Raw genomic sequence first — 16,090 nt, 5'->3', positions numbered from 1 at the left:
ATTCGCCGTGTTAAAACAGTGCGCGTAGGATGCATCGCGGCTACCATCCTGGCGAGCAGCGCGGCCAGCATCTTGGCGAGCATCGCATCGAGATGCCTCGCTATGTTTGTGCCCTTAGAATAGGTCCAAGAACCGCCCTTTTAAATATTAGCATGCCTTTAAGGATTATACATATAAGACACCAACAGGATATAAGAAAACAAGTGTATAAGACCTTCTTCTTTGTCATTTGTATTTTGTATATCAGTATATTTGATAATAATGTTACATAATTGGTACATTTACTTTTTTAGGCAAATCCCCCGCAGTTTGATAGAGCTGAAGACTTGGCTGCCCTAAGACACTTAAACGAATCTAGCGTACTACACACACTCAGACAGAGATATGCGACTAATTTAATTCATACTTATGCTGGATGCGGTACACTTTTGGTTATAAACCCTATGGCACCTTTAGCTATTTACTCAGAAAAGGTAAGTTTCTTTTATCTCAATTAAAAGAGTAAAAGGGTTTAAATTCACTAGTAAGTTCCAGTGAATGCTTATATTAGATTGTGCCACTTTTACTGGCGTAGTGTCAATAAATCAGCGAATGTGAGGTTTTACTAGTTGTTGTTAACATCCAGTGATTTCTGGCTTTTACTGTAACATACATAAATACATAAATCTGTATTTTAATCCCAGCTTTTTAATATTTCAAACTATTTTTGTAGCATAATATTAAATTCGAAAGAAATATTATACTAATTATTATTTATTCCTGGTTCATTTTTAGGTCGTAGCCCTTTTTAAGGGATGCAAGTCCGAAGATATGCCTCCTCACATCTATTCAATGGCCCAATCAGCCTATCACAACATGTTGTCTAGTCGCCGAGATCAGTCATTAGTGTTTGCTGGCCGATCTGGTTCAGGAAAAACCACCAATTTCCGACATTGCGTCCAGTATTTAGTTACCGCAGCGGGCGCCGTAAACAATATTTTAAATCTGGAAAAATTGACAGCCATGTGGACGTTACTGGAAAGTTTCGGCAACTGCAAAACTGTCATGAACTCCAACGCGACCAGATTCACTCAGATATTTAGTCTTGACTTCGATCAAAGCGGCTTTATATCTTCAGCTAGCATACAAATTCTTCTTTTGGAAAAGGGCCGGGTTGCAAGGAAGACCGACGGCGAGACTACCTTTCACATTATGCACCGGCTGTTGTATGGAATAGAAGGGCCTTTGCGAAAGGAACTGTTTTTAGAGAACCTTTCTGGAAATGAGAACAACCCTTTTATGAGTTTATTGCAGAAGCACGAGGATAAACAGAGGGCGCAGCAAGAGTTTGCGAAAACGTGTAGCGCTCTAAATATTTTGGGAATATCCGATGTAGAGCAGAAAGTGATATTTTCAGTTTTGGCCGCGATATTTCATTTGGGATGTGCAGGTGCTGTAAAAGGTAAGTTTTGGTAAGAGTTACATTTTTTTCCATAGCAACTGTTAAAATTGCCTTATATCTATCAAAAATAGTAGATAAAATAATACTTAATTAATATGATACTTTAACTACTTAATTAAATGACACTTTAACAGCAAGGCTTAATAATACTTAATTAAATGATACTTTAACAGCGAGGATAGGTTAAAAACTTTATTTCTTCTCGCACGTTTTTTAATTGCTTCCATTTTTGAAAATTTTTGTATTCCTTTTCATAAGTTAATTCGGGATTTAAATGGAAGTAGTTTGGATATGGCGTTTGTCGCCTCAGCCTGAATATGTGTTGGTATACTCTGTGAAATGAATAACTTTGAATTTGACAGTTCCCGCGAGCTTTTTTAGTGTTCATTTTATTAGGTTAGCAACTTGCGGCCATGCTGACGCAATGCCATCTCTAGTAGAACAGCCTCTGAGCGAGATTTATGACGTCACGCTAGTTAGATACTACGGATTAATAAATATGTTGTAGAATACATGGAAAACGTAATTATTCCTCGTATTTTTGGTTTGTATTTAAAAATCAAAGTTTGTTTTTCAATTTTTTTTTAAATAGTTATGTTTTCCATGTATTCTACAACATATTTATTAATCCGTAGTATCTAACTAGTGTGACGTCATAAATCTCGCTCCGAGGCTGTCCTATTAGAGACGGCATTGGTCTGATATTTAGAAATGTCAAAAGCTGATGACATTTTACTTTTGACAATTATGACATTTCGTCTTGATTTTTGGAAGAAGAGGAAGTACTGTCACTTGTTTGATTATTTTCCTTTTCTATTTCACGAAAGTAAAAAGAGTTACCTATCTGATTCGTTCAGGCACTCAATTTAAAGAATATCAGTAACTTTTTTGACAGAGAGATTTTATATTTGCCGTGTTGGTAAGAAATAACGGTCAAAATTCAAAGTTATTCATTTTATAGACTATAATTTACTTTTTTCGTTTTGAGCCATTTCTGGCTCCAATTCAATCAGCAACCGACACGAAAGAGAATTAAAAAATATTGACTCAAAACCATAGCTCAAAACTGACAACTAAAGAGACAGCTTTATTTATTTGTCAAATTTCATAGAAATCAACGCCAACCCAGCACAATATATTTTTTCTGGCTATGGAAAAAAATATTGTTTTATACACGACGATAAAATTGCATTATCGTCTCCCGAAATTAATTCACTCGCGATTTCATCGCTCGTGAATTAATCTTTTCGGTCGACGATAAAATGCCATTTTATCGTCTTGTATAAAAAATAACTATTTATATATTTAATTGCTGGGTTAAATCAAAGTTTGCAGAATAAAATATAAGTTCCGTCACTTGTGCCGGCGGCAGGTATCAAAAGCCGCTTCACGCACGTGTTTCCCAGTGTATTACTGGTGTGTGGACTTTGGACCCAGCATACACGGCGGATCACGTTCGGCGTATTACTCTGATTTTGGCGTTATTACAGAGTGGTCTCGCATGCATATGGAATTATTTTTCAAGTGATTATTTAATTTTCATTGCAAAATGTTACTGATCACATTAGCCTTAGTTAAATATTTATTAGTTTATTAGAAAAAAACAGCATAATTATTTTATTATTTCTTAAAAATAATATTGAGTTTTTCGCCACTGGAAAAAAAATTATTTAAAATATCTAATTAGAATTATTCACGAACACTTTATTTTTTTACACGAAAAATCATATACTAGGTGTGTCTCACAAGTGGCTTATCCCTATAACTTTTTTATTTTTTTCAGATAAAAAAAACGAGATTTGGTGTGTTAGTATATGACCTAAATTAGGATTGATTAACGTTTTCAATTTTTTTTCGGTCACTTCCGGTTTCACCGAAAATGACTACAACTTTTGATTTTTAAACGGCAACCTCAGCATTTTTTTACTTTATTCGATAAAAAATGACACTCTGAATAGAACGACATATTATATGTCAACTTTTGGCATTTTAGCTTAAAAAAATCTTTTAAAATTTCAATATTGAGTGTCATAGCTCTTTTAAAAACAAAACTTTAATCAAGGAGCCCTGGGAAAAATAGATTTGATCGTCTAATGTTTTCCATGTCTTGTCTTGGCCGGTTAAAAGATGCCGAAATGGTATTTTTAACCATATCTTATTTTTTTTCAAATGGAAAGAGGGTGGCTCATTAGTATATTTGGAAAAAGTATTTTTTTACGAATAATTTCATGCCACACACTTGGTATTTCGAGTCAAATTGTCGTTATAAACGGCGTGTTACACTTTCAAATAAATCATATGTGAAACTGTTAAAAGCTGACATATGATATGTCTTTCTACTCAGAGTATCATTTTCTATCGAATAACGTAAAAAAATACCGAGGATACCATTTAAACATCAAAAGTTGTTGACATTTAGTAGTTTCAGCTTTGAATTTTATAGTGTACGTAATTCGTGTTGGAAAACCATATTACGCACTCATGGAATACTGCACTCGTGCGTAATATTATTTACTGCTGATATTGTGTAATTTTATTTTTTGTGTTTGTTTTTAAAATTTATTTTATTTTTGCTATATCTTTTTTATCTTGCCATGTCTAAATATTTATATGTAATACACCAATAAACTGATAGTATATTTTTTCTTTTGTAGATTTACCATTAGGTATTTTTGAAATACCCCACGTTCCCCTGCACCTTGTCACACCTTGCGATCGGTAAAAATACGGCTTCTATTTACCCCGGCTTCCACTCCTGTTTTCATCGAAATCCGGCGTGTCGGACGAGGCGGCTTCTGGCTTTTGATACGCGATTTTCAAAGTGCCGATGCTAAGTGACCGAACTTATATTTTATTCTGTAAACTTTGGTTAAATTAAATGTAAAAGCTTTAATTTTGAAAATCCTAATATATTTTTTAATATTTTATATTATGAAATATAAATAAAAAATAATTATATAGTGTCAAAATAATACAGGGTGGGTCTTAAATAAGTGCAAATATTTTCATGGCTAGATGGGGAGATTTCGTTTATAGAAACATATTTTCTCTTTACCGTTTTTCAAATAAGTCCAAAATAACTGAGATATTTTACTTTGAAAATTAAAAAAAACATTTTTTTTGCTTAAATTTAGAGAATCACTGGATCTTTTCTCGGGTTTCTTTCTTGTAGATTTAATATGATAGCTATATATGTTGCTATATTATCAAGAAATTATGTTTATTTAATTAAAAACTAAAAAAATCTATTTTTTTTTCCAAAAATTTTAAATTTTCAATTTTTTTTTCGGAAATAACCTCAAATTCGTGTTTCTGGGGTCGGAATGTACTACCCCTAAAAATATTTGCACATTTTTAAGACCCACTCTGTATAACGTCGTTATATGGATTTGAATAAAAACATATAAAACATATTCAAATTTGATCTGTTACTTTTTGGTATCTGTTAAATTTTATATTTAAAGTAATAAATTACTAAAAAATTGCTTTATAGCTCAAATTTTGACAAACCCAGTTTGAAAAAGTTGTCCGGCGTAGGTGGCGCCCTCTACAAGTAAGAGTCATATTGATATCAAAATCAAATTTCTCATGTCAAAAAACTGCCAGACACCAATTTTCATCCAAATATTGACATTACTTCAGAAATTATTTGGAAAAAATCGAAATAAAAATGAAATTTCTATACCCTGTATCTCCGAAACTAAGCATTTTAGAACATACATTTTTATGAACTTTTTTAATTATTTTTATCTGCAGAATATGCTGCCAAAGTTTCCGGAATACAGTTCGGATCACCCTGTATATTTTTTTCTGAATTAGGCCAACAGACCCATTTTTTAGGTACACATTTCGTTAATTTTTAAATTTGGCACATATATACTATACACAATACATATATCCGGGAGAAGCATTAGTACTGAAATCAAATTTTAAACAATAAATAAAAAATATTATATAAGGCCAACTTTATCGGTAACTTGTATACTTCAATAAATACTTTTTAAATTTCTAATTAAATTTTACATTTCACGATATTTTGAAAAAAGTTACTAATAATTTTCATGTTGGTACAACACGATTAGTAATAACAATTAATATTTTTTAGTTATTTTATAAAAAAGTAATATGAATATGAAATAATGAATTGCATTTTTTAGCTGGAAATAATAACCGTTACCAATTTGGTAACCCCCAAAGTGCTCAGAGAGCAGCCAGTTTGTTGGGTACAACAGCAGAGGAACTATCACGTGTCATATTTGGTTTATCATCAGGTGGAATGGTAAGGAACTGCAGTTTAATCACCGAGATAGATAAAAGACACAGTATAATTAATGTATTTTGTACTGCAGGTAACTCCAAATCAACCAAGAGCACCTTTCAGGACTCCCTCTCCAACTGATAAAGGCTTGGAAAGAGAAGCTATCGGTTTAGAAGCAGTTGAAGGAATAGTTATGGGATTTTATTCAGAAGTGTTCAATTGTGTGGCTAATTTAATAAATAGGTAATTGAAAAAAAAAACAATTTTGTAATAGCTGTATAAGCATATTTTACATTATTATTTGGTTTTTAGGGCGATATCTAGTAATAATCACACTGTAAATTCAATTCTTCTAGTCGATAGTCCAGGGTTCCAAAATCCTGCTACATGTGGAAAACAAGCAGGCGCATCATTTGAAGACCTATGTCACAACTATCTACAAGAAAGGTTACAACTTCTATTCCACCACACTAATTTGGTAGCCCCCAAAGATAGGTAGGATAGGGTACTTAAAGACTGTTCAGTCATTGTTGAACGTTACGTCATTATTATTTGTCAACATGAATTTTAGGGTGTATCTGAGATTATTTCATATTGTTTAGAATATTTTAAATACGTTTCTTTATTACTAATAATTGTAGTTTATATAGAAATATTACACCTTCGCATTGTACTTACTTCATATACGGTGTCCACGGGCAAGAGTGTTCTACCACCGTCTCTTTCTAGAGAAAAATTATTTATAAGTTTGGCAATGAGCTCGATTGTGTTCATTTTATTACATTATTGATTACATCTTTGAGGCACTTTTGCAATAAAAAAAAATTGGATATTGTTTGACAGCAACAATCGATTTTTAATTTTGACATTGATGGATGTCAGGCAATAAAATCATAACCCCAAATCAAATGACAATGACAATTACTAAAAAGAATATGCAGTAATTTATGAAATACCGTAATAACGTCACCAATCTTTTTCATGTGGTTGTCACCTAGATCATATATACTTAACGTGGATAAGTAAATCTAGGGATCGGCAAGACAAGAAATTTCTTGTCTTGACAAGCAATTTCTTGTCTTGTCTTGAAATATTTTCAAGAATTAAAAAAACATCTTGTCTGGACCATTTCTTGAGAGTTGATTTCTTGTCTTGATTCGAGAAATCTTGAAATTTCTTGATATCTTGACGAAAGGGGAACCCCCGTTTAAAATTCGTTTATTAAAGGGGAACCCCCTGTTTAAAAGTCGCGGTGAGATTGGCTAATGTGACATATTTATGCTTTATGCCTAAAATCGAGGGTCAGGCATCTAATGTTCAAAAAATTCAAAAACTTTGTTCTCATTATACTACAGTAGCCAAAATCATCAGATTTACATAATTTTGTTAATTATTATTATTATTATCTAACATTAAAATGAGTGATTGTGATGGTTTGTTGAGCAGCAAATCTGAGCCATTCGTAATTGAATCCGGTTCAGAATATCTACCACCTTAGACACCTGGACATAGAAGTTTAATTAGTGATTTTGACAGTAGTGACGGTGATAATACTACTACAGATAAAACCAACAAGGTCAAAACAACAATGATAACAGCTACTCTACTTCAGTGGCGCATACTAAAATGTGTTATTTTTTATTTTAAAAGTTTTACGTTAATTCAAAAAGTCTGTATGCCACTGAAGTAGACCCTCTTTCCAATGTTTTTTTTTTATTCTAATATCGTAGGCCATAACATATCCAAAAAATTAGAAAAAAAAATTAAAAATTAAAAAATTATTAAGCATTTAAAAAGGTTCCAATTTAATTTTCCCGACAGTATGCCAACTTTGGACATCCGACTTTGGACGTAGGTACTTATATCAACTTTGGACATTGGACATCCGACAAAGTGCCGCTTCGTACAAATATTTTTTGCTTAATATTTTTTTATCCATCAATTAATGGGATATTCATATAATATACAAATACGTAAATATGTAAATTAGTATTTCTTTTTTATTTTATATTTTCAAGAAATTTCAAGATTTTCTTGATTTCTTGTCAAGAAATCTTGATCTTGAGAAGCAATTTCTTGCCTTGTCTTGAAAACCAAAAATCATTTCTTGTCTTGATCTTGTCTTGAAATCAAGACAAGATCAAGAAGTTGCCAAGAAAATGACGACCCCTAAGTAAATCATTATGGAAACTGTCGCAAACATATCAACTTCCATTTAACTTCTTTTTTTGTTGCACACGCGGTACTTCTGCTCTGTCTATCTTTGTCGAGGACCTAGCGTCCATGCGCCAAATTTGAACATTAATTTTAAAAATTTAATTTGGAAAATGCCTATATTTGAACAATAAATTGCATGTTTACTGTCACAAAAATTAAATTATATAAAAATTACATTTAGCCACTCTGTACGAATATCAATATTCCTAGGAAATCTAACCAGAAAGTATGCATGTGGTTTAATATAAACAAAAGAATAACTGAATACTTTACTTGCCTATGAAAAGATAATTCGGGGACCTTTATATTAGAACTTCCACACGGCCAAGCACTTTCTTGTCATTTTTAGGAGTATGTAGAAAGTCAAAGAACATCTTAATACCCTAGAAGTCTCGTCTCGCATCAAAATCTGACCTGTCGATGGGGCCTCGCTTTGGTGAGCGAGGCCCCAACTTCGTGGAGCCTCGCTATTTTGCTCGGAATTGAACGAATAGACGCGCGGCGTTGCCTTGTTTTGTGTGTATTTTCTTGAATAGTTTTAAATTATAGTTTTAAATTTTATCTATTGCTATAATCAGTCTTTCCGTTCTCCGCACTCCGCCAGTTTACATATAATATTATCTTATATAATTCCCGTGTTACAGTTTTGGTTACCGTACTCCTCCGAAACGGCTTAACCGATTTTGATGAAATTTTATATGTATATTCAGTAGGTCTGAGAATAGGTAGTTATATATTTTTTATACCCTTAAATGATAAGGGTAGTCCACCCCCATTTTTTATTTTGTGAAAAAACAATATTTTAATTTGTTTTTATTTGCCATTAAAAAATACAAACACTAAATTTTCACCGTTCTACTTTCATCCCCTATTTTTTAATAGGGGTTGTTTTTTTAATTTTTTGTTACCATCTCCGAAACGGCTTAACCGATTTTGATAAAATTTTATATGTATATTCAGTACGTCTAAGAATAAGTTGTTATCTATTTTTATACCCTTAACTGATAAGGGTAGCCGAGAGGGTAACCCACCCTCATTTTTTTAGTTTTTGAAAAGAAAAAATGTTTTTATTTTTATTTGGCATTAAGAAATACAAACAACCCTAAATTTCCACCGTTCTGCTATCATCCCCTATTTTTAATAGGGTTTTTTTTTTTGTTGCCATCTCCGAAACGGCTTGGCCGATTTTGATGAAATTTTATAAGTATATTGAGTAGGTCTGAAAACAGGTTGTTATATATTTTTTATACCCTTAAGTGATAAGGGTAGCCCACCCCCATTTCTTTTATTTAAAAAAAAAATATTTTTTTTTTTTTATTTGGCATTAAAAAAATACAAACAACCCTAAGTTTTCACCGTTCTACCATCATCCCCTATTTTTAATAGGGATTGTTTTTTAATTTTTTGTTACCATCTCCGAAACGGCTTGATCGATTTTGATGAAATTTTATATGTATATTCAGTAGGTCTGAGAATACGTTGTTATCTGTTTTTATACCCTTAAGTGATAAGGGTAGCCCACCCCCATTTTTTTTTATTTTTTGAAAAAAAAAATATTTTAATTTTTTTTATTTGTCATTAAAAAATACAAACAACCCTATGTATAGTATTTTTAATACCTATTTAGAGGTACCAGCCGTTTTAGTAACTTAACGTATGCGGCTTCTTGCACCATCTAAACCCGCATGAAAAAAATTAGGTTATGACCTTTGTCATGTCAAATGCTTGACATATTTTTTATTGCATTGGCGGAGTGACTTGAAATTTCATATTATCAGTGGCGGTTTATAATAATAAAAATTAATTTTATGAAATTCTAAAGATGTTGACGTAATAAAAAAAATATAAAAGAAGCGCACTAATTTTAAAAATATTGTTTTATTAACTAGATACCGAGTTTTCTTAAAAAAATACCTATATTATTTAAGATCTCGATTTAAGGCTTATACCAAAGAATATCTTAACTTATACTTATGCTTAATGTAGTAAACTATATTCAAAACGATTTAGGATCTCGATTTAAGGCAATTCAAAAGCGTCTGATGCACTAAAAGTATAATAAATAATATAACAAGAAGTCGAGCAAGCAGTAATAATATTTATTTAAGGGGCTCGTTTAAGTACAAATTCTACAGAAAAACAGGTTTAAAGAGCTTTTCGCTTTTAGCAGCATGGTATTTGTTCAAAAATAATATTCTTTTTTTAATCTGATTCCAGGCATTTCCAATAACTGTTTTCTTCCATCCGGTTTTTTGAAATGAAAACCCATTTTTTTAATTCCCAAATATAACGAACTTTTGGAAATCTTAGTTTCTGGAGACTCTTCGATAAATTGCAGGAAAATAGTTTCTACTGTGATTTTCCTTTCGCGCATACATTTTGTAAATTACTTCCCTCAAACAATGTAGGGTATTCTTAGTAATTCGGATTTTGCTCCGGGAAACGCTTGCAGACATATTTCTTCTAAATTCGAAATCTGTAGCTCTGTTTGGTTTTTCTAGATTATATAATGTGCATTCTGGGACTTTTAGTGCTTCGGATGCTTTTTGAATTGCCTTAAATCGAGATCCTAAATCGTTTTGAAAATAGTTTACTACATTAAGCATAAGTTTTTTGGATTCATCAGAATATCACATTTTTATATCTTATTTTGCGTTATGACATTAACATGAAATGTAACTTCAAAAACGTGACATCTAACAAATTATTAATAATCGACGTTCATTTTTGTTGGTAATTTTTTGTTTCAACTGATTTATTAATAATAAATAAGGATGGTGTTATTCTAAATGGGTATTAAAAATACTATATATGTATTAGTTGTTTTTTTGATACCATCTCCGAAACGGCTTGGCCGATTTTGATGAAATTTTATAAGTATATTGAGTAGGTCTGAAAATAGGTTGTTATATATTTTTTATACCCTTAAGTGATAAGGGTAGCCCACCCTCATTGTTTTATTTTCGGAAAAAAAAATATTTTTTTTATTTGGCCTTAAAAAATACAAACAACTCTACATTTTCACCGTTCTACCATCATCCCCTATTTTCTAATAGGGGTTGTTTTTTTGATACCATCTCCGAAACGGCTTGGCCGATTTTGATGACATTTTATTATGTATATTGTGTAGGTCTGAAAATAGTTTGTTATCTATTTTTATACCCTTATACCCTTATATAAGTGGTAATGGTAGCCCACCCCCATTTCTTTATTTTTTGAAAAAAAAAATATTTTAATTTTTTTTTATTTGGCATTAAAAAATACAAACAACCCTAAATTTTCACCGTTCTACCATCATCCCCTATTTTTTAACAGGGGTTGTTTTTTTTAAGTCTTTCGTTACCATCTCCGATTGACTGATTTTGATAAAATTTTATATGTATGTATATTCAGTACGTCTAAGAATAGGTTGTTATCTATTCTTATACCCTTAAGTGATAAGGGTAGCCGAGAGGGTAGCCTACCCTCATTTTTTTTATTTTTGAAAAAAAAATATTTTTTTTATTTGGCCTTAAAAAATTACAAACAACTCTAAATTTTCACCGTTCTACCATCATCCCCTATTTTTTAATAGGGGTTGTTTTTTTTAAAGTTTCTTGTTACCATTTCCGAAACGGTTTGGCCGATTTTGATCAGATTTTATTATGTATATTGAGTAGGTCTGAAAATAGTTTGCTATCTATTTTTTATACCCTTAAGTGATAAGGGTAGCCCATTCCCATTTTTTTATATTTTGAAAAAATATATAATTTTTTTATTTTGCATTAAAAAATACAAAGAACCCAAAATTTTCATCGTTCTACCATCATCCCCCTATTTTTTAATAGGGGTGGTTTTTTTAATTTTTTGTTACCATCCCTGAAACGGCTTTGACCGATTTTGATAAAATTTTATATGTATATTCAGTACGTTTAAGAATAGGTTGTTATCTATTTTTATACCCTTATGTGGTAAGGGTAGCCCACCCTCATTTTTTATTTTTGAAAAGAAAAAATGTTTTTTTTTTTAGTTGGCATTAATAAATACAAATAACCCTAAATTTTCACCGTTCCACCATCATCCCCTATATTTTAATAGGGGGTTGTTTTTAATTTTTTGTTACCATCTCCGAAACGGCTAGACCGATTTTGATAAAATTTTATATGTATATTCAGTAGGTCTGGTTTGGTTTGGTTTGGTCACAACCTATTCCTAGGTTGTTATCTATTTTTTATACCCCTAAGTGATAAGAGTGGCCCACCCCAACTTTTTATTTTATTTTTTAGACAATTTTTTTATTTTAATTGTTTTATAGGGAGTGCTTATTTTTTAGGGGGTGCATGTCCAAAATTTTCTTCTGGGTACACACTTTCATCACTTAAGGGACCTCTGTACAAAATTGCATACTCCTAGTCCTAGAACGGATTTTACATAAAAATTATACAAATTTTTACCCTTAGTTTTACCCCCTTAAGTAATGAATTCCAAAAATCGCTCTAATTATTCAATTACGCTACATAATAAACCTCTGTGCAAATCATCATATATAATCATCATCATAATCCTTGAACAGAATTTATTGTTCCAGAACGTTCAACCCCTCATTTCACACCCTTAGAGGGCGAATTTCCAAAAATTGCTTCTTAGTGCTAAATTACGTTACATAAGGAACGTCTGCAAAATTCATACTTCTACAACCGATTTTAACAAATTTTTGTACTAATTTTCATCCCTTATTTTTTAGGGGATGCATGCCTAAAATTCGCTTCTAGGTACTCACTTTCATCATTTAAGGTACCTCTGAACAGAATTTCATACTCCTAGTCCTAGAATGGATTTTACATAAAAAAATTATACAAATTTTCACCCCTAGTTTTACCCCCTTAAGGAATGAATTCCAAAAATCACTCTATTTATTCAATTACGCTACATAAGGAACCTTTGTGCAAATTCTCATATTCCTTGAACAGAATTTATTGTTCCAGAACGTTCAACCCCTCATTTCACACCCTTAGAGGGCGAATTTCCAAAAATTGCTTCTTAATGCTAAATTACGTTACATAAGGAACGTCTGCAAAATTCATACTTCTAAAACCGATTTTAACCTTTTGTACAAATTTTCATCCCTTATTTCTAAGGGATGAATGTCAAAAATTAGCTTTTAGGTACTCACTTTCGTCACTTAAGGAAACTCTACAAAATTTCATACTCCTAGAACTAACATTTTTTGTACAAAATTTCACCCCCCAGTTTCACTACCCTTAGGCTATACATTTCCAAAAATCGCTTATCAATGTTCAAATGCGCCACATCTGTGCAAAAGTTCATACTCCTAGTAGGTACAGATTTTTTTTTGTATAATTACATCCCTTTGTCTAATTACACCCCCTTATGGGTCGAATTTTAAAAAATTACTTAGTAGTGCTCATCTTAGAGAACGAATTAATATTCTCCGTATTTACTCCAGTTTCCTAATACTAGCACAGATAACACATAATCATACTAGTTAATTTTTATTGGAATAGAAGTAATTTTTATTAGAAGGTACAAAAAAATTAAAAATCTAAAATTTTATTTTCATAGCTACGTTTTTTTTTCATAGCCTTAGGATGCCTCATGTACTATCGAATATACGAAATATATAATCAATACATATTTCTTTAAATATCGAGAAATAAAATATGTTTGGCAACACCGTACGAAATATCGCCGCGCGTAGTCCTCAAAATTTAAAATATTAGCATTTTCAGGCTTCGATTATGTTCAAAAGCGCCACCGTATGACAAATCACTAAAGCTTCCACACGAGAGTTCTTAAAACTATAATATTCTTTGAGAAAGTCCAACGAAAAAAAAAAATAGAAATATAATTGCACAAACTTAAAATTAACTTCTCACTGCTTTCTTGGCTATATAAAAGCGGTCGATAAAAGAGTATTACAATTTTTAAAATATTTCTTAAAAAATTTTGCGTTAAAAAACGCAAATAAGTGGAAATAAGATTATGACAAGATTATGACAATATAATGACAATGAAAAGTTGGTTTCCATAACAATGTATAATTTGTACTTTATAAACCGTATAAAATTGTGATTATTTTAGAAATACGTGCAACTTTTAATGCGGTTGGGGCGCAAAGTAAGGTCCTCGAGAAAGACAAACCTACTGAATATTTCATAAGTGCAATAAAGAAGGAATGGCATGTCGTGATGTTAGAGACATATTTTTTAATACTAAACTTACGGCATTGATTTATCCACGTAAGAATATATGTATATGATCTAGGGGTTGTCAAGTGACTGAGGGAGTTCGACAATATATGAGGTGACGTTGAATGATGGCTTCATTCTATACTTTGTTGTACTTTGTGAATGAATGGTATGGATAAAATAATGATATGTGTACAATACTTTATAGGTATCTTCAGGAAAACATTGATTTTGTATATGATGAGCACGAAAATGAGAATATTATCAATCCACAACCACTTGTAAATCTGTTAGATAGAACTGCCCAAAATTCTGTAATAAGGACATCTCAAACTGACTTACATGAAGCTGACAGAAGAGGATTATTATGGCTTCTTGATGAGGAGGCCATGTATCCAGGAGGTAAATATATAAATTTTTTTAAAATTCTAGAGACATCATGAAGTTACATTGGATATCATTATAAAACATGTTCAAAGAGATTTTTGCACCTTAAACATATACGACATGCTCATACAGGGTGACATAGCGTTCTGGAAAAATTCCATATCAGGTTTTCTGTTCGAGATTTTTACTTTTTTTAAGTTTTACGTGAAAGTGTTGTGTTGTTACTGCCCGTTTAAGTTTGGTTTGGTTTGGTTTGGTTTGGTTGGACAGTATTATTGTCCACATATTTTATAATAAAAATATTGAAGAAACTGGAATTTAAAAAAATTGAACTTTAAGTATGATTCTAAATTATTTTTTTTAAACGTCACAAAAGTATTAATTTTTGGTTACCGCTTAGCCATAAAACTTAAGCACTTTTACACCTAAGCATATAAGTACAAAAATATATTATTAGAAATTATTAAACTGACATTAACTTCAACGAGTGTACTATTATTGCTTGACACATAAATAATAATATAAAAGTGATATCTTGTATAACTTACAAGATATTACTTTTTATACTATTCGACGTTTGAAATTGTTTAAAAAATTATTTGTGATGGTTGAAAAAATAGCATGTTCTATTTGGAGTAAAAATGTACTTTTTGTTGCTTCTTTGTAACGTCTAGCCTCGCCACAAAAAGCATCATTTTTACTTTTAATAAAACAATAAACTATTTATAGCATGCTAAACCAACGTTAATGCCTAAAATGCACTCCAAGATTTTTTTTAGAAATGAAGTACTTAAGTTTTAGATAAGGTTACCAAAAATAGATAAGTTTTGATTCTCACAACTCCTCACTTATTCTAAACTAAACTTACCTTTATGTTGTGTAATTTTTTAAAAAGTAAAAACGTATTTTAGGCAGCGACGAGTCGTTTCTAGAACGTTTATTTAATCATTATGGGGACAGAGATCATCAGCTTCTGCTCAGGAAAGCCCCAGGAAACAGTCAGTTCATTTTACAGCATTTACAAGGAACGAATCCTGTTCTTTATAGTGCAAAAGGTTGGCTGAAGCAAAGTAGGGAGAATCCTGTGTCTAGAGCTGCTGTATCTCTACTTCAGGAAAGTTGCAAGTGAGTATTTTTGATTTGCTCTTGCTATAATGATCCATAGTTTTCCATAACGACAAATATTTAAGTTTCCCTTAAAAATATATACGGTGTTATTCACCACAGCTAAACGATTAGATTTTTACAAATTGTTAATTTTGGGTTCGTTGAAGGACTATTAGAGCTACAATTTAAAAATATTTTTACAAGATAGAGAGTGTCCCAAATAAATAAAAAATATCAAAGTTGTATTTATTTAAATGGAACACCCTGTCCTTTTCAGTCCATTTTTGATTCTTTTGGAATAGCCATGCATGTAGGCTCACCTACCAGAATATCCAATACCAGTTCTAGTACTATAGACTATGTTGTGTCATCTTTTGATCCTAACTCCATCGCCTGCAACGTCTTTAGCTCTTTAAGTCCAAAATCAAAAATGCCCCTCGTAAATTATGCCGTATTTTTTCAGAAAAGAATGCTCAAAGGTTCAGCCACTTA

The 16,090-nt window shown here is 31.5% G+C and overlaps 1 protein-coding gene across 5 annotated transcripts in view; it reads left to right on the top strand.

Annotated features, from left to right (window-relative positions):
* Positions 1-16,090, top strand: part of LOC115876646 (unconventional myosin-XVIIIa) — a 375,213-nt gene that overhangs the window by 189,552 nt on the left and 169,571 nt on the right. For all 5 annotated transcript variants that reach the window (XM_030892502.1, XM_030892509.1, XM_030892533.1 and 2 more), the window contains 7 exons: positions 294-473; positions 775-1,441; positions 5,599-5,720; positions 5,791-5,942; positions 6,012-6,194; positions 14,313-14,506; positions 15,403-15,616. In XM_030892502.1, the coding sequence (XP_030748362.1) occupies positions 294-473; positions 775-1,441; positions 5,599-5,720; positions 5,791-5,942; positions 6,012-6,194; positions 14,313-14,506; positions 15,403-15,616 (1,712 nt within the window). The remainder of the gene's footprint in view (positions 1-293; positions 474-774; positions 1,442-5,598; positions 5,721-5,790; positions 5,943-6,011; positions 6,195-14,312; positions 14,507-15,402; positions 15,617-16,090) is intronic.

This window comes from Sitophilus oryzae, unplaced genomic scaffold (genome assembly GCF_002938485.1).
Source record: "Sitophilus oryzae breed Bouriz unplaced genomic scaffold, Soryzae_2.0 scaffold_1059_pilon_pilon, whole genome shotgun sequence".
NCBI classification, from domain to species: domain Eukaryota; kingdom Metazoa; phylum Arthropoda; class Insecta; order Coleoptera; family Curculionidae; genus Sitophilus; species Sitophilus oryzae.
The sequence above is the reverse complement of the archived record's forward strand: the minus strand, read 5'-3'. Positions and strand labels throughout refer to the sequence as shown.